This window comes from Chenopodium quinoa, unplaced genomic scaffold (assembly GCF_001683475.1).
Source record: "Chenopodium quinoa cultivar QQ74 unplaced genomic scaffold, ASM168347v1, whole genome shotgun sequence".
Taxonomy (NCBI): domain Eukaryota; kingdom Viridiplantae; phylum Streptophyta; class Magnoliopsida; order Caryophyllales; family Amaranthaceae; genus Chenopodium; species Chenopodium quinoa.
Genome location: NW_018744702.1, coordinates 354,376 through 373,569, shown reverse-complemented (window position 1 = coordinate 373,569; position 19,194 = coordinate 354,376). Strand labels below are relative to the sequence as shown.

The window sequence follows — 19,194 nt, the reverse complement described above, 5'->3', positions numbered from 1 at the left end:
AGAACACAAACATAAACTATATTATGGGACGGAGAGAGTACATTTTGAAAAATAGCTGGCTTTGACATGGACAATCTATACTAGTACTTTCTCCATTTTTGTAGAAGCTACACTTTTATTTTATGGTCTCCTGAACAATTTTTAAGAGGTAAGAAATAGAGAGAAAAATAAGAGGGTCATATGTGGATAGGAGAGAGATAGACGATAAGGAAGTACAATAAAAAGTGTTCCTAACAAGGTCTCAACTAAATATAGACGATAATGTTCGAACACTCAACCTTGGCTAATTATCACTTATGTTCTAATCTTGCACACAAATAAATTAATACCATATTTCAAAAGTATTGAAAACACATACAAATTATTAAATGTCTTCTTTTAAAAAGTTAATAATTACAACCACAATAATAGCAACCTGGGGCATAGCGCTGGCCACACACTAGTGTCTTGATCATTAATACAAGTACTATATTTCCTCCTGCCGACAGCTATGCGGGCAACGCCCGACCTCCCCCAACCTCGGCCGGCGACGTCCAGCCTCCCCCGCCCCCACCTTCTCTCTTTCCCCCACCCCACCGCAGTCCCTCCCAATTCCCCCTTTACTCTCTCAGACGTAAAAAATCTCAGCGCTTCCATTCTCTCTCCTCCTCCATTATCGGCGAGGAAGGGAGAAGGAGCTTGATTACCGGCAAAATCGAAGGCGATGATGGAAGGAGGAGAGAATTGAGCGGAGGAGAGAGAAAGATTGGAGAGGAAGAGGAAACTAGAGTTTGCAGAAGCTAGAATTGGGGGGGAATGGAGTTTGTTGCTTAGAGAAAGAGAAGAGATGGGACGAGAAAGGTTGTACCAGGCCGACCGGGGGTGGGGGAGGCCGACGACGCCCGTTTAGACGCCAGCATGGGGAGGGGCTGCTGCATGCTGGTGGCTAGGTAAGGTGAGGGAAGGATTTTGGTTTTATTTTGTAGAAAATTATTTGATAATTAAATTATATATATATTAAAAAAATTAAAAAAAATTAAAAAAAAAAAAAAAAAAGCTAACTATAGTTAAAGATTTTTATTAAAAGAACACTTCTCAGTTATCAATGGTAATTAATAACAAAGGTTACCAAAAAAATTTGAAATTTTTGCAATTTACCGAAGAGAATGAAAAACTTGAGTGTTACCAAAGAGATTTCCCAAACATTAATCTATATTTGCACATTGAATCATTCCTCTCAAGTATTGCTCTCCATTGTGCATTAATAAAGTTTCAAATCTAAACCAAAATCAATTAGACATTAGCCGAAAAAATGCTAGCTAAAAAGGAGGTAATCAACCATCCCTATATACATTCAATGACCCAAGCGATACGACTAAAACAAATTTTTGAAGATCAAATGAAAGCTAAAAGTATAAGGTGTCACTTGTATTACACGAGCAAAAAATTATTAATGTATACAGAGTATACAACAATTATTTCGTTGTTGTTTCTTAAATCAAAATCTATAAATCATTTAACCTTATAAATGTAAAGCTATCCTAAGAGATGAGCTCGAGCTTAAAAAAGCCTTCTATGTGAATAATTGAATATACAGCCACCAAACAATGATATACCCATTGGTGGTAATGCAAGCATAGAGATCAAGAAAACACCCTGACATCTCCTTTGCTCTTTTGCTTGTTTTAGCAAATTATCTGATGATACATGATACACGCAGCAATTTTTTGCTGTTTAATCAATCCTTTCAAGGTTATATAGCACCATTCTTTCAAGAGCTACACGATATGCGCTATCAGGAAGGCATTGAAGGCTCTGCAGAGCAATATCAGCCTTTTCTAGAGCTAATTCCCGAGCCCTCTCAATACCACCACAACTCTTAACAAGTTCAATGGCTTCATCTAGTGAGCCAGTCTCAGAGAATTCAGACTCAATAATCTCTCTCAGTTTAGGTTCTTTTTCCAAAGCAAAAATTACTGGAGCAGTCAAATTTCCTTTTGCTAAATCTGCACCTGCAGGCTTTCCCAGCTGCTCAGCAGACTGCGTAAAATCCAAAATGTCATCGACAATCTGGAAGGATAGACCAAGATTCCTGCCGTATTCATACATACTTTCACAGACATTCCGATCAACCTCACTGAATATGGCTGATCCCTTTGTACTAGCAGCAAGCAACGAGGCGGTTTTATAGTAGCTCTTGATCAAGTAGTCCTCCAGTTGTACATCACAATCAAATAGGCTAGATGCCTGCTTTATTTCCCCACTGGCAAAATCTTTAATCACCTGCCAAATCACGAGGATTAAATGTACAATTAGGAAATGCATCACCATACAAATTATTCTTGATAATTTTGTCATTTTCATTAGTACACCAATCAACTCCACTTGTTGGAAAAATTGAGCAAATGCGTGCTTTTTATCTCTTAAAGTGCAAACAAAAAAGAAGTTTCTAGAACATTAGTGAATGGACATAGAAAATCATAAGTTAATGTCATCATCATAGTCATCTCACAAGATAATCCTCTTTTTATCCAAATTTGATATATCTCTTCTTCGAGCCTCATTTCCGGTAGTTCCTCACCTTTAAGGAAATGAAGAAGGGTGAACTTCATTTCCGGTTAGCCATTATAGTCATGAACACAAAAAATTATTACACAAGCCACTGGCTAATCTATGATAATTATAGGTCCACTACAGCTCACACAACTCGGCAGCGACAAATCAAGCTAGGAGTAGAGCTACTTTGTCTGCTCACATGACAATAGTTACTATGCTTATTCTATAACAAATGTTCAATAAGTGCTATTGCAATGAATTACAGATATACCTGACTGATAAGCTTTATTACTTCCAAGTTTTCAAGGTTTGCAAGGTACCATGATGACTGTGCGAACATGAAGTCCCCAGCCAGGACAGCCACTCTAGTGCCATAACGTTGATGAACAGTTTCCTTACCTGCAAAGGCATCATAATTCCTTTTCAGACTAAGCGTAAGAAAATTGATAAAGACACAGAAGCTATAATATGTATTTCAGAGCGAATTTCTGTTCAGGTTCACTTAAAATCAGCAAATATTCTTCATTATCAAGAGATTAAACACCACTCTTTCTATTCTTCTTCCGCTAAGGATTAAGGAAAATAACATTAAGCTATAACCACACAAAAACTCCTGCTCCTCTAAAAATGAAAACTAGAAAATTGCAGATCTGCAGTTGAGCTGGAAAGGGAAGGAGAAGAAAAAATGATACACAATTTGAAAGTTAGTCAAGACCCATGGAAATATTGCAGCAGGCTCACAATTAAATCAAGCCCTAGTATAATTTGAATAAATGTATTAGATCAACAAATGATTATGATGTTAGATAATCAGCAATAGGGAACTGTATACAAATAAGCATTGATCTTTCATGTAGCTTCTCATCTATAAAGGTTGCGAACATATATATGCATGAGTCATGAGACAAACTTGCAAGCACCACAGCCATGCAAAGGTTAATTATTAAGAACGACATATCTAAATTACATGATTATCAGCATGAAAAGTCTCTTAAGCAAAACCAATAAAATAAACTATAACAGTTTATGCCTTAAGTATCTAAAATCCTATGGCATCAAAGAGCCATTCAACAAATACAAACCTTACCTCTTCTCAAGTTACTCTCATCAATGACATCATCGTGTATCAAACTTGCAGTATGTATCATTTCAATGATTTCTGCCAAACGGCGATGCTTTATTGTAAGTTCCCTGGATAGTCATAAATAGGTGATAAGTGAAGAGGTTAAGAATCATATTCTGAAAGAAGCAAACATGTGACAGCACTGACATACTTTAAACCAGCTAATTGTGCTGTAGCTCTTGAGACAAGGAAAACTAAAGCTGGTCTCATCCTCTTCCCCCCAGCACTAAAAATCTGCTCTGCAGCTGACATCAGCAGTGGGTTTTCTGCACCAACAATCTAAAGCTAAAACAACATTAGATGCAGGCATTGGATCTAACAAAGCTAGGACATGGACATTATGTATACAATATGATCCCACAGACATCTAATAAGAAACGCACATATTGATTTTTTTTTATTTATTTTTTTTAAAAAAAAAAATATAATATAGAAATAAATTATCAAGATTCATCCACAAGGAGAATGTAAATGCCCACAGTTTCACAAGCCCTAATAATCAAATTTCTAACTTTGCAGCTCAGTTGCTCATATAGGTGAAAATACTTGAAATGAATGAACCATATAGAGTAGCTACACATCTCATTCATACAGTTAGAAGAAATGTGAATATGCTACAAGATCCCACATGACTATATTTTTCATTACACATAAAGCACAAAACACAGTCAAGGGGGAGTGTGTGGATACTGTTAAAGTCAAAACGTGTCAACTAAAAAAAAAAAAACGGAAGCAGTAATATTTACTAATAGGAAAATCCAGTTTTATCCTCAAAAATGGCCAAAATCCAGCAATACACCCCCACCCTATATAGATGAACCATAAAGCATAAAGCCCCCTCAGTCTTATGATGGAAGTGGCTGCAGTAGAGGAAAATTGGGAATATACACTTATATCTCTAGCTATGTTTGCAGCCATCTTATTAGCAGAAAAGGTGAACCAACATATTTGATATTCCATAAAGTACAAGTATCCTAACCTAACGAACTGATAACTTTTAGGAAAGAGTATCAAAGGAGGTCCACAAACTACCACTTATTTAACAACGAAGAAAATTACAACCCAGCACGGTCATGCTAATGTGAATTTCAGAAATAAGTGCAATGTGAGAAGAGGTCCTGTTAAGCTCATAAGAGTTCTCTAAAAAAAAGTGCAATGTGATGAAATTCTAAGAATTTAAAGCGGTCAATATACACTGCTCTATCGTGCAGAAAAAACTCATATGTATACAGAATTATCAGTCATCCATCCAAAAAATATGAGAAAGAGTTTCCCTTATAACTCGATCTCATGTGATGTTTCATGGGCTACAGTGCGATTTCAACACTCCACATCACATGGATCCATTTCAATTTGGCCTAAAGAAAATATCAAAGCCATTACAGGTCCCAACCATAGGCCAAACTCTAATACCATGTTAAATATGAGCTTAGGCCACATTCACCATAAAGAGACAGAGTCCACTTCACAATCTTAAAGAATGTTCCATCTCGAAAACCATTTGGCAACAGAATGAGTAGCCCTTTAGACTTATGAAGTGTTTAATTCTCTCGTCATTACATGATACTCACACGTGCTGTTTGGGAAGGCAATGCTTCAACAAACAACTTTATCTTCAGATCAGTTACACTTACACCTGCTTTGGTATTGAGGCTCCTTCCCCACCCACCCCCACCCCCACCCCACACACACACACACACACAGACAAAAAAAAAAAAAAAAAAAAAAAAAAAAAAAAAAAAAAAAAAAAACCTTATCATATTGAAATATACCTACATAATCTGCCTTTAATATTCAAGATAGTAAGAATTCCAAATGTCATTATCACCATTCACCAAAATCCAATTGTGATTTTTTCTCCTCAACACCACCTGTAATAAAACAATGTGTTGCTACTTATGCCTATTTCCTTCTAAAAATTAAGACCAACAAAGCTACCACCATTAAACTGTTACTAGTCTATAAAACCACAGGTCTTCAAATTTGAACAGGATTAACTAGGTGATGATTTCTAGTCACCAGTATCCACTATGCTTTTATTTTATCTAATAGAGGGAGAAATTAGAAACATCACAAAGCTCATCAAAGTTGCACTAGGTTTGGAAGATAAGAGGCAATACATGACTCATAATGCTTGATAGTTGCCCCATGAATAAATAAGCTATAAATGCTAGAAGGGAAGGATTTGAATCAAAGACTTTCATTCCTAAGCAAAGGAGGGGGATGGGGTGTGGTGGGAGTGGTGAAAAGAAGCCGGACAAAAGGTCACCACAATTGTTTTAGGAACACTAAATTGTACAAGCTCACTGTTGCTAAAGAGTTTGTAGCCACACCAATGGAGCAGATACTACCTTCAACAACTTTGACGATAACCCCTTGACGACATTGAACAAATTACGAGCAACTAACTATCCTAGCCTCGCTATACAATTTGATAAAACATGGCTTGATATTCTACTTGGATAAGAATTCATCCGAACATACTCTTCCTAGCCTCACTTTACAATCTAATAAGTCCCAACTTTGCACAAAACTTAGATAACAATCCTTCATCCAAGCATGCTCATTCTAACTACTTTGCACAATCATTTTCAAAGCATTAGTAAGACTCAAATAAGTTTGCTTTTGTAGTCTTGAATTCATGAAAGCTTAATTTAATTAGTTGCTAATGAATTTACAATCAATGCAGGAAAAATCAATCCAATTTTATGCTTATTAATAGCTAATAGCCTAATACCATCTTGTTGTATCTTCCTCACAATACTTATTTACTCAATCCACTGCTAAGCAAGTATTATACAATGAACCAAAGAAAATGATCTACTGTAACAAACATAATAATAGACAGAACAATACTTACAGCTTGCAGATTCTTGTTCAAAGTCAAGAGATCATCAGCAACCACTTCAAAAAGATTAGCAATCGAAATCGGGTCACTAGACTCCTTCCTTACATTCAAAACAGGCAAAGGATCATCACTAACCCCTATTAAACATCCAAATTCACAAACAAGCATAAGATATTTGTCCTCGAAATCAAAAACCAATGTTAAAACAGAACACAATAATTTGTCCATACCATTAAGTAAAGTCTCAGGTGTCTTGGTAGAGTACACCCTACACTTGGGACTACCAGAACGAAAACAAAACAATTTTCGCGCTCCATAACCTTTTCTTATGTTCTTCCTACTTCCATTACCCTTTACATTATTACTTTTTGCAAACAAACGATCAGAAGAAGCATTAGATGAACAACAACAAGCAATAGAATTAAACCTCATTCTACCAAAATCAACATTTTGGCAACTCATTGACATCATTTTGATTTTTGAGCAATACCCAGAAATCGAAATCAGTAAAATTTCAATTTCTAACCAAAACCCACCTCAGAAAGTTGCTGACTTGATCATTTAACAAGAACCCACATGAAGAAATGGGATGAAATTTGAAATAAATTGTCACAAATTATGTGATTAAGTGAAGTAGAAATAAAAGAGAAAAGTTTTTATTTATTTATTCTGTTTTTTTGTATGGTGGAAAGAAAGAATTGAAATGAGTGTTGCTGGAGTAGTTTAGTAGCAGAAGTTGGTAACGAATGATAAACAAGAAATTGAGTGGCGGAAATATGCCCACACATGTTCATTAATTTGCGTATGTGAGGACATTTCTTCGTACCTCTTTATTGATATTCATTCAAGAGACAGCCGTGTGTAAGTTGTAAGAGACTAAGGTATGGGAGTAGAGACAATTAAAGAGTAAATTGGGATATAAGAACATCTCTTTTTTCGTTTTTATTACTTCTTCCGTTTTTTTAATATCACATCACTTACCTAATTACCCTTGCTTTTTAACCTAATATACCCTTGCTTTTTAACCTTTACTTTTATTTTGTGCATACAATCACATGGGCAACTTGGTATGTCTACCTTTCTCTCTCATCCTTTTTTCCACTATCAAAAAATTTGTGCCAAACTCTTACGAAGCAATAATAAAATAACGGAGGAAGTATGATTAATTAACTATATAAGGCCCTGTTTGATTCACCATAATTTTGCTGAACTGAAATTATTTTTACTGAACTGAACTTATTTTTACTGAACTGAACTTAATTTTACTGAACTGAAATTATTTTTACTGAACTTAAATTATTATAACTGATTTTTTATTATAATTCTTCTTTAAGAAAATTGAATTTTACTGAACTGAACTTATTTTCACTGAATTGAAATTATTTTTACTGAACTGAAATCAATTTTACTGAACTGAACTTATTTTTACTGAACTGAAATTATTTTACTTAATATTATTTTTTTAAGGTGAAGAGAACAGGGCCTAATTAGTCAATAAGTAGATAGTAATCTAAATTATTCCCAATTTTCTATCTATACTAATCTATACTAAAAGGCGTTTCTAACAACGTCTACGTGTCACGTAAACTCGCCTCATTACACGTCACCCATGTAACTACTCATAACGCCACATGGCTCTCCCTTCCATTTGTCTTCATTTTATGTCATTCACTTATAATAATAATTTTAAAAAAAATGCTCACCACAAGATTTGAACTTACAACCTCTAATTCTACAAATAAGAGTCTTACCACCAGGGGTAGACTCACCTTTAGTCATGCTGGGTCCCGTGACACACTATTAATTTGAAAAAAAAAACAAAAATAAAAAAATAAAATTAAAGAAATGAATAGGCTAAGGGTTTGTTCTCATAGATTGAACTCAGCTAAACTGAAATGAATTGAACTGAATTGAACTTAAATGAGCTGAACTAAACTTAACTGAACTGAAATGAATATTTTATAAGAGAAGGAAATTAGGAGTTGAACTGAACTAAGTTGGGCTGAACCGAATTGAACTGAAAATAAATGTATGAGAACAGGCCCTAAGTCAGAGTGTCCGACTACTATAGTACTACTCCTTAGACCTGGCAATCCTGCCCGACCCGAATGACCCGACCCGTAACCCAAAAGTTGACCTAAAATCATTGACCCGAACCCGAACTAACCCGACCTGACCTGAAATAGAGTTGACCCGAACATGACCCGATGACCCGAAGTGACCCGACCTGAATGACCTGACCTGAAATTGACACGAAACTCGAACTTGACCCGACCCGAAATGACCCAAAACCCGAAGTGACCGGACCCGATTTTAACCCAAATTGATTGACCCGAATCGACTCGACCCATAGTGACCAGACCCGAATTGACCCGAATCCTAAATGAATATGGTGACATAGTGAATTACTTAGTTTAGGGCTTCTTTATTTCCTACGTAATAGGTACTCATGATTTTATTTTTTATTTTTTAACGATTTTACTTTATTTTTTTCAACTATTTTATTAAGTGAATTTATTTTAGTGACTCGACACAAACTTGACCTGAATAGACCCGACCCGAATTGACTCGATCCGAATTTGACCCGAAAATTTATCTTAAAAATTGACCAGATCCGAACAGACCCAACCTGAACTTGACCCGAAGTGCTGACCCGATTTTGACCCGAAACCCGAATCAACCCGACTTGACCCGAACATTTACTAACCTTAATTGACCCGACCCGAACCCGACCTGAATGACCTGTTTGCCCGGTCTACTACTCCTAACTTCCTAAGTTCTAACTCCCCTAGTTTCACGTAAAATCATTAAAATTTAATTAAAAAGAAACACTTTATGTCAAACTTTGTTGGATATTTTTCCAATCTCTTTCTTAATTTTTTTTATGAACTTTATTACCTTATACTAAATGCTTTAAAGCTTCTTCTTGTTGTTAATTTGTTGTTCTAATTCAGTTTATAAAGCTAATAAATTATTATTTGAAGGTATTGCTTTGTGTTGCGGGTAAAACAATGGGACCTTCGGCAAGGTCCTTTAAAGTGGGTTGAAGACTGAACTCGGTCCAAATGATGTTGGGCCGACAGTTTTCTGCACAGAAAACACACATAAACTAGCCTCGGGGGTTGTGCCGAGGAAAGCCCCTCCAATGCCGAAGTCAATACAGTGTAGAGAGAGAAAGTGCTATGCAAGAGTATTAATTGCTTGAGGCTATTTGTGAATGAATGCAAAGTGAGAGAAGTGAATGCTTTTATACCTTAGCACAATAAGGAAAAATGGGCTTGAAGCCAAGTGAGCTTGCCACGTTGACTAGACCCTTGACTTGACTTGACTTGACATGGATTGGAGAGTTGAACCTTTGACCTTGGGCTTGTAATTGAATCATTTGTGGACCGATCCAATTGACATAAATTGGACCCAAACACTTTGTATTAATAATTAGTTTGTCAATTGTGAATTCGTGAATTGTGAATGGAGTTTTATGTATAGTGATGTCTTAGTTTATATTACAAGAATAATTTTAGATTGTTATCTAATTTAAACTTTAACTATTTTTTTAAACAAATTTAAACAACTTTAATTTCATAATAAAAAGGGAAAAACACTCGAGATATTAATTGGTATACGGTGATTGCAGTCGATAAGTGACAATGACACATCACTCCTAAAATCCTGGATCCGCCACTGCTTACCACCAAGCTATGTGATTTTTTATGTAACTTTTGAATAAAAAAATATTAATATGTAGCAAATGACAATATTTTTTTTACAACCGCAAATGACAATATTATGAACAACAAATTTAATTACAAGAAAATTTAATCATAAATTCCAACATACATTAATGATCAATTCCATGTAAAAATTCGGGGCATCGCTCGGGTCTACAAACTAGTTGATTATTAAATGAGATTTATCCAAAACAATAATAGCCAAAATGGGTAGATGAATATTAGTGATTCCAATAATTTCCAATCACCTATTGATTATTTTAATGAGTAGATTATCCTAAATAATCCTAACCAATTTCTTATGGTTTTTCTTTGTTGAAAGTAGCCATGATTATTTACTAACGTGATGTTCACTTCACTTTTAAAAAATAATTATTTAGTAAAAATAATTTCAGTTCAGTAAAAATAAAGTTCATTTAAGCAAAAACAAGTCTAGTTTTCAGTAAAAATCAGTAATGTTAAAAAAGAAATACTCCCTCCGTTTTTTTAAATACATCACTTTGATTTTTACACTATTTACAATTTTACATATCATGGTTGACTTAATTTTTTCACCTTTATAAAATAAAAAAATGTTATTATATAATATATCATTAGATTAGTCATAATGTCTAGTTTCACTATATAATTTGGGTGTTGTTATTTGTCGCTCCCATTTTACCGGGTAACGCTCCCTTTTTGTCTTGAAATTCCAATTTACCCCTAATATATAAATACGGTTTTTTCCTTCTCGACCAACATTTCTCACTTTCTTACTTCTCTCTCTAACTCTCTTACTCTCCAACTCTCTTACTCTCTAACTCTCTAAAACACTCTAAAAAAAATTTAAAAAAAAATTCAAAAATTTCTCTTCATGTTTTAAAAAAACAACAATCATCATAAACAAAAAAAAGGGTGATTCGAGGTGGATTAGGCTGAGATTCGGAGGCAACGGCGGCGACGGTGGCGACTAGGTAATTTTTTTTTTTTAATTACAGATCCCAGGAACTTCCGCCCAAAAATTCCGGAAGTTCCATGGAGGATCCACCTGGAATTTCCGGATCCTCCATGGGACATCCGGAATTTTTGGGCGGAAGTGACATCCGCCCAGAAATTCCGGATGTCCCATGGAGGATTCGGAAATTCCAGGCGGATCCTCCATGGAAATTTCGGAATTTTTGGGCGGATGGTCCAATTTTTTTTTTTTGTTTTTTTTCCCGTTAATAAAATTGTTAATTTTAAATTTTTTTTTCGGATTTTGTTTTTTTTTGTTATTTTGAAGTGTTATGGTTATTATTGTTATTATTATTGTTGATATTATTATTATTGTTGTTGTTATTATTGTGGTTAGTATATTTTGTAATGTTATTATTTTTAAAAATATGATAATTTTTATTATTTTGTTGATATTAGGTTTTTATTATTAATTTTAAGGTTATTGTTGTTGTTGTTAATTTGTTTTTTTTTTTTTGGATTTTGTTATTTTTGTTGTTATTTTAAAGTGTTATGGTTAGTATTATTATTATTGTTGTTGATAATATTATTATTATTATTATTATTATTAGTGTTATTATTTTTAAAAATATGATTAGTATTATTATTAAACTAATTTGATATTAGGGTTTTTTATGGTTATTGTTGTTGTTTAATTTCTTTTTTTGTTGTTGTTGTTATAATAATATTATTATTATTATTGTTATTAGTAGTACTATTATTAATTTTTTTAATTATGATTAGTATTATAGTTGTTGATATTAGTGTTATTATTATTGTTATTATGGTTATTGTTGTTGTTGTTAATTTGTATTTGTTGTTGTTGTTGTTATTGTTGTTAGTTATTGTTGTTGTTAAGTTTATTTGTTGTTGTTAATTTGTATTTGTTGTTGTTGTTGTTATTATTGTTATTATGGTTATTGTTGTTGCTGTTAAGTTTATTTGTTGTTATTGTTTTTATTATGATTATTATTATTATTATTATTATTAAATAACAAAAACCTACAAAGTCAAAAGATTTACAAGAAATTAGTGGGGAGCCGAGATACAATCTGGGCCCCCACCCCTCGAGCTTTAGCGAACCCAATCCTGTTAAAGATGTGAGCAGCCACACGAGCTCCAATATCCTGAGTCCTAGCGAACGCCTGAACCCGCTTCAGCAACGCAACGACATCCTTCTCTAATTCCCCCAATGAAGAAAAGGAGAAAGGAAGAAAACCATAGCCAATAGCCCTGCAACGCGCCCCATACTTGTCTCGCTTCCGCTGAGCCGCAGCCGACATAACACGACCAGGAACGAAGTCAAAGAACCCAGATTGAGTCAATGGAGAAGACCCCGTCAAGTCAACACATACATCTAGGCCTCTATCCCAGGAGTTAAGCAACACATCTGCTGGCCGAAGAGCCCCGTCGTTCCCTCCAGTTAACCCAACGTTGACCTCCTTCCTTGCAGAAATCCCAGAGCGGAAACAAATATCAACAAGGGTATCACGAACAACGTTATGCCGATGTTTAATACCCACCATCCCAGCACAAGACACTGCATGATCCTCATAAATATCCCCATCAAAAACTCTTGAGCAAGCAGAACAAGGTGCCGATACGGAGAACAAGGGAACACCCAACCGGTAGCAAAGAACACAACGGTAAGTCTTACCATTCATAGTCTGACCCAGACCTGATATCGGGACCGCTCGCAACCAGGCAGAAGAGTAATCCCCCTGCTGGGACTTCCATAAGGCAACCTGACGCTATTATTATTATTATTATTAGTATTATTATTATTATTATTACTAAAATCGGATTATTTTCTTATTTTATGTAGATCGAGGGTTCTGGTGCTCGACATGCAATATCACGACGTCTGAATGCGTCTGTTAGGAGACAGACATCTCGATCTTCACCGCTTCAACCCGAGCAGCAGCAATACGGGTCTACTAGTGGTTGGTCGAGAGACCAACAGTCTGGTAGTAGTCGGCCCTTGTACTCTGCAAGTGGAGCACCCATATCTGACGAGGAAGACGAATGTTCGGTTAGTCATGCTGGTGACCGGGATGAAGAACAGGACCCTCAGGATTTCCATATGGTATATAGGGGTCAGTTTGGGAGATTTGTTGGTAGTGGATCGAGTCAGCCTACTTCCAGCTCTGCAGAGGCATGGTTAGTGTAGGAACCGATGTCGGGTGGGCCTGAGGATGGGTCAGTTATCCCTAGTTTTGGCGGTCACGTGGCACGGTATATCTGGATGGATCAGGAGCATAGTGTTTTCGCTGTTTGAGTAGGACAAAGTTATGTTCTGACTTGTTCACTTGGCGAGGTCGTCAAAGAGGACCTTGCGGCGATTGATGCTAGTTGGTTGTCTCACTTGCCCGGCCTGATGTTTAAGAGACTTGATTGGCCGTTGATTTCTGCTTTTGTTGAGAGGTGGCAGCCAGATACGAACACCTTTCACATGCCATTTGGGGAGATTACGATCTTGCTGCACGACGTGTACAACATACTTGGGTTACGGGTTGCAGGAAATATGGTGACCACTACTCCTAGCACGGACGTGTTACGGGACGCGTGCTCGATCACCATGGATATGACTCCAGATGATCTGTCTGAGGTTTGCGGCACAAAGACCATTTGGCAGGGTAGTGGGGTGTTGACTGATAAGATTTTTGAGTCGACATTGGCGGTTGGCCGGGATTTTAGTGAGAAGCTTGATGGATACTTGTGGTTAGTGCTTGGAGGTACACTGTTTGTAGACAAGAGTGGTAACCGTACGCATCCTTCCTTCCTCTACGAGATATGTCACACGGATGTCCCTATTAACGAGTATGCTTGGGGAACAGCTGCACTGGCCTACTTGTATCGGCAACTGGGCACGACATCACGGAAAGGTGCTGATTCAACTGTTGGTTGTCTCACGCTTCTACAAGCGTGGATTTACGAGTACTTTCCGTGCTTTCGGCCACAGCAGGGTACCTTGACCCGGGACCTTCAAATTCCTGGTGCGTCTGCTTGGGATGTTGGAGCGAGATGTCCTAGCAAGAACCTGGAGCGCCTGTTAGCTTTTCGTACTAGGATTGATGCGCTTACTGACCGTGAGGTGAATTGGCTACCGTACGGAGCTAATCCTGCATTACGAGTGCCCCCCACTTTATTCATTGGCTGCATCTAGTACCGTAACATCATTGAGTTGTACATGCCTGATAGAGTGGTACGCCAGCTTGGTTTCGTGCAAGGCATTCCCCGCGAGATCATCAGGCCAGAGAAGGCTAAGAGGCCGACTAACTTGAAGATGTATCGGGTAGACTTCCCGACTGAGATGACAGCTGTGATGTGGAAGAGGTTTGTCCTGGGTATCTCAGAGTGTTTTTTTAGGTTCCCTACCCAGGCTTAGTGTTGCAGCTCCTTCGGTTGTGCCTGGTTACATGCAGTGGCTGTACAGGTTTTCTCACCCGCGGGTATCTCTAGGTGCAGGAGTTACAAGCAACCTACCTGAGCGGACTAACACTGATTACGTAAGTATTTATGCTTATTATTATATTAACAATGACTTCTATGAATTTTTGTGTTTATAATATGTTATTATTTGATTTGCAGTGGATGGGTCGGTCCATGGAGATTCACCAAAGAGCACTGGCTGAGTATCCTGAAATGTCGAGTGAGACTCGAACAATGACTAAGCAGCTTGTATTTGATTGGAAGTCAAAAATGGGACTTTAGATTATTTTGATTAGATGTTCTGTTAGTGGTTTTAATTATGTTATGTACTTATTTTTATTTTTTTTAAATGTAATGTATAAACTGGACACTTATTTTTTTTTATATTTGATGTTTTGTTGCATATCATGTTAGATTAAAAGCAAATACATTTAAAATTAATTTCATAATTCTAATTTTCTTACAAATGTTCAAAGTTAGTGAATGTACATTACAAACTACCTAACTAATGCATCCCACATGTCCCTTCTCAATTGATATGCTTGATCCCATCCATTGACACTATCCTCGTGGTGTTCCGTCCACCAACCGGCGATCGGCGGGAGTGGTGAATCAGGTACAAGGTCAAGACGGATGAAATGTGATCCACCAACTGTAGCAATCACAAACTCTCGAGTCGGTGACCGAACCCCGTTGCGTGCCCTCAGCGGTAAGACTGTGATGCATGGGTAGTAGCAAGTTGGTACTAGGCCTAATCCGAGACAAATCACCCTTGCGTTGAACCACGTAGCAATAGGAAATAAATCTTGAATTGTAACCATCCAATGCCGCTCCCCGACAGCCCCACCATCCCATCGAATACACTCCACGTTCATCCAAAGTCGCCCAAGCCCGTAAATCCGTTCGTACAAATCAGGATGACTAGCGATCTCGTTCGCTATTGTTTCCCGAGCGTCAAACCACTGATTTTGATCGCCAAAGAAGAAGTCGGCGACAAAACGAAAGCCACAGTTCCCATCACCAATGACATCCTTCCAAGACGAAATGTACGGCAACATTGGGGCTGGAAGCAAGTTCAAATACCTGCATTGACTAATGTCACTTGGATCTACAACACAAAATTAAATATAGAATTTTAGTAAAGCTACAAGTATTAAGTTTACATATTTTTATATTAAATATAGAATTTTAGTATTACCTGGTTCTGGGTCACCACCACGTTGAGTGTGTTGACGGTTCACATGCTCGAAATAGCTACGATCACGCCTGGTGTTATTTCTCCTCGGTCGACCACGAGTGTTAAGGTTGATATGTGGTTCTTCAAGGTGTGAATGATCTGGATGTAGCTCCTCTTCAATGATTCGCGTTACATTTCGACGTACGACCGGGTCACTTTCCATGACTTCGTCGATTAGGGACCGAAAATGTGCAGCCTCCTCGGTCGAATCATTTACCACTTCAAGAATGTTAACAACATCACCAATAACCAGTATCTTCCAGAAAGAATGAATTTGGCTGCTATACAATCCTGTCTGTGCAACTATCGAATCATGTATCTAGCAAGCACATGGAAGACCATGGGTCACACGCATAGCACATCCACACCGTTCATGGACCTGGTAACTCAAATCCCGCATCCTTTTCGTCTCCTTATCCAGAACTTTCAAGCAATGTTGAGACTCTTTGCCATTTATACGTGACAGTGGCAACTGTCTGTACATCTGACCAATTTTAGACCTTGATGCCTTCAAGTCATTACGAATTTGTATGATGCGATTACCGATATGACAATGGACTCGGGCCCATACGATATCCAAAGCACCTGCCAATGATTCTAATTAGTAAATTCAAATACAATTACAATTAATACAATTACAATTACGTAACAACGAGAACAACTAATAAAATAATAAAACTAACCTGTGGATGATTCAAACCAAGTTTTCACTGCTGAATGTTGGCTCTCAACTCTGCAGTTGGTGGTGTTACCAAAGTGAAGAACCTGGTTCGTCCAAAATTACACAAATTTCTCCTTATGACAAAGTCATGTTCTCTGAACATACTGAATCAATTCCGGATATTTTCCCCACCTCACTTGCATGGCAGCTAGAGCACGATCATACTCCGCCCGTGTTGTTGCATTCACGATTTTGAACCATCTCCCAGCTCTAAAACTGACACCAACCGTCTTGTTTCCAAACATCTTCGTCACCTTAGCCTCCACATCTCTGTTGATGTTCCATAGATAGAGTAAATGTGACGTCCGTGGAAAGACTTCTCTCAAAGCCGCACATAGCTCAAGATCACGGTTTGAAATAAATACAGATGGCTCTTTATCAAACCCAATCAACTCCCTTAATCTCTGTAACACCCACCGATAGCTAGCCGTGCACTCGTCGCGCATGAAAACATATCCAACTAGAAAATTCTGGTTTGTCGGTGTCACGCCTACTATCTCAAAGAAAGGCATGTTATATCGATTGGTCTTGTAAGTAGAATCCATACCTATGACATGTGGGTATGTGCAGAGTATGTTGACCATGATCGGGTGCACCATAAATGCATGTTGCAAAACGTTGTGATCATCGTTCGTGACCCAGTAAATGTATTTACTCTCTCTCGCCAGATGAAGAAATTGCTGAACAACTCCTCTTCCTTCGGACATCTCCATCATGAAGTCATTTCGACAATTGTAAATGTGTCGGATGTTTGGATGATCATCAGGAAATTGCTCGGCAATAGTGGACATGATGTTACGGGGAGCAACCTTGGACTTTGTCATGTCCCGCACAACCTGTTTTGCACCCGGACTCAATCCGCTCACTTTACGGTGACCCTCTGGGTACACAATCATTGGGTGGTTATGTGTCCCGGTGTGATCATTTTTCGCATTGATCTTCCAACTTTCGGTGCTGACATCATAATATATCTTGATGTAGAATGGACAACCATTAGCTTTGGTTTTGGTGTCCTTCCGTATCGCGTTCTCCAAATCTCTCGGCTTGCTCCTTCGTGACCGATCACACCGCAAACACCGATACGGCCGACCATCTCTGGTTTTGCTATAAGACGATTTCACCAATATAAATCCCAATTTTATGGAAACATCATCAGCCCATGTAACTACATCGTCAAATGTAGGAAAAAACGTATCGCTGACAAAATTCCCACTATAATTCACACCGTCACCGCCTTCCTCAGATTCCATATCCTATACAAATTAAACAAAACATGGTTTATGTCAAAATAATAATAATAAAAACAATAATAATAATAATTATAATAATAATAATAATAAAAACAATACTACTAATAATAATAATAACAATACTAATAACAATACTAATAATAATAACAACAAATACAAAACAATAACAATATTAATGATAAAAAAAATTTATAACAACAACTACAAAACAATTTATAAGACCATAAAATTAATTAATTAATAAATAATAATAATAATAAAAATAAAAATAAAAATAAAAATAATAATAATAATATTATTGTTAAAATTATATTTCTACTAATTAATAATAACAATATCAACAACAACAATAAAAATAACAGCAACAACAACAATAATAATATCAACTACAACAACACCAATAATATCAACAACAACAACAACTAAGATAATAATAATAATAATAATAATAATAATAATAATAATAATAATAATAATAATAATAATAATAATAATAATAATATAAATAATAATAATAATGTAACAAAAAATAAACATATTACTAATAATCATATTAATACAACAAAATTACATTAATTATCAAATACTAAATCACAACAATAATCACAAGACCACGAAAAAAAATACATAAAAAAAAAACTTAATTAACATAAAAAAAATTAAATAACCGTACTTAACATTTTAAAAAAATATGAATAGGGACATCCGCCTAAAATTTCCGGATTTCCCTTGGTACATCCGCCATAAATTTCCGGATGTACCATGGAACATCCGGATTTTTTAGCAGATCCCATCTTCCGCTTGAAATTTCCGGATGTTCCATGGTACATCCGGAAATTTTAGGCGGATGTACCTAGGACATTCGGAAATTTTAGGCGGATGTCCTAATTACCGAAAATAAAAAAATAAACTTACAGAATGATCCGACGCATTCTCCGGCGTACGTATGTTCCACTCGCCGTCCATGACCCAAGACCCGTCGGAAAATTTCACGATTTTTTAAAATAGAAAATTTAGGTGGTCGTGGGGACCGATTTGGTTGCAAGGTCGTGGGGACTGATTTTGGGAGGCTCGGGACAGCCATGTCGTGAAGTGAGGGGACCGTTTCATGTATTGTGTCCAAATGGGGAACAAGGTCCTTTTTATAACACAAATTGTATAAAGGGCATAGTGGTCCATTCAAGTCAAAAAGGGAGCGTTACCTGGTAAAATGGTAGCGACAAATAGCAGTTGAGTATAATTTTGTTATAATTTTTACTAATAGACAATTAAAAATAACTTAATGGTCAAAGTTGCGTCTCGGCAAATGTGCTGGTCAAACTGATAAAATCAGTAAAAATAATTTCCG

General features: G+C 36.7%; 2 protein-coding genes across 2 annotated transcripts; both read right to left on the bottom strand.

Annotated features, from left to right (window-relative positions):
• Window positions 1–1,379: 1,379 nt before the first annotated feature.
• Window positions 1,380–7,362, bottom strand: LOC110702759 (probable solanesyl-diphosphate synthase 3, chloroplastic). The gene is made up of 6 exons (XM_021880496.1): window positions 6,737–7,362; window positions 6,519–6,643; window positions 3,810–3,937; window positions 3,623–3,726; window positions 2,807–2,934; window positions 1,380–2,262 (listed from the first exon to the last, which is right to left on the bottom strand). Exons 1-6 carry the CDS (start codon window positions 6,975–6,977, stop codon window positions 1,714–1,716), a joined length of 1,275 nt encoding a protein of 424 aa, XP_021736188.1. The 5' UTR covers window positions 6,978–7,362; the 3' UTR covers window positions 1,380–1,713.
• An 8,832-nt stretch (window positions 7,363–16,194) lies between these two features.
• On the bottom strand, window positions 16,195–17,846 carry LOC110702803 (protein FAR1-RELATED SEQUENCE 5-like). Its single transcript, XM_021880550.1, has 3 exons — window positions 16,734–17,846; window positions 16,559–16,640; window positions 16,195–16,472 (listed from the first exon to the last, which is right to left on the bottom strand). Exons 1-3 carry the CDS (start codon window positions 17,844–17,846, stop codon window positions 16,195–16,197), a joined length of 1,473 nt encoding a protein of 490 aa, XP_021736242.1.
• Window positions 17,847–19,194: the final 1,348 nt, after the last annotated feature.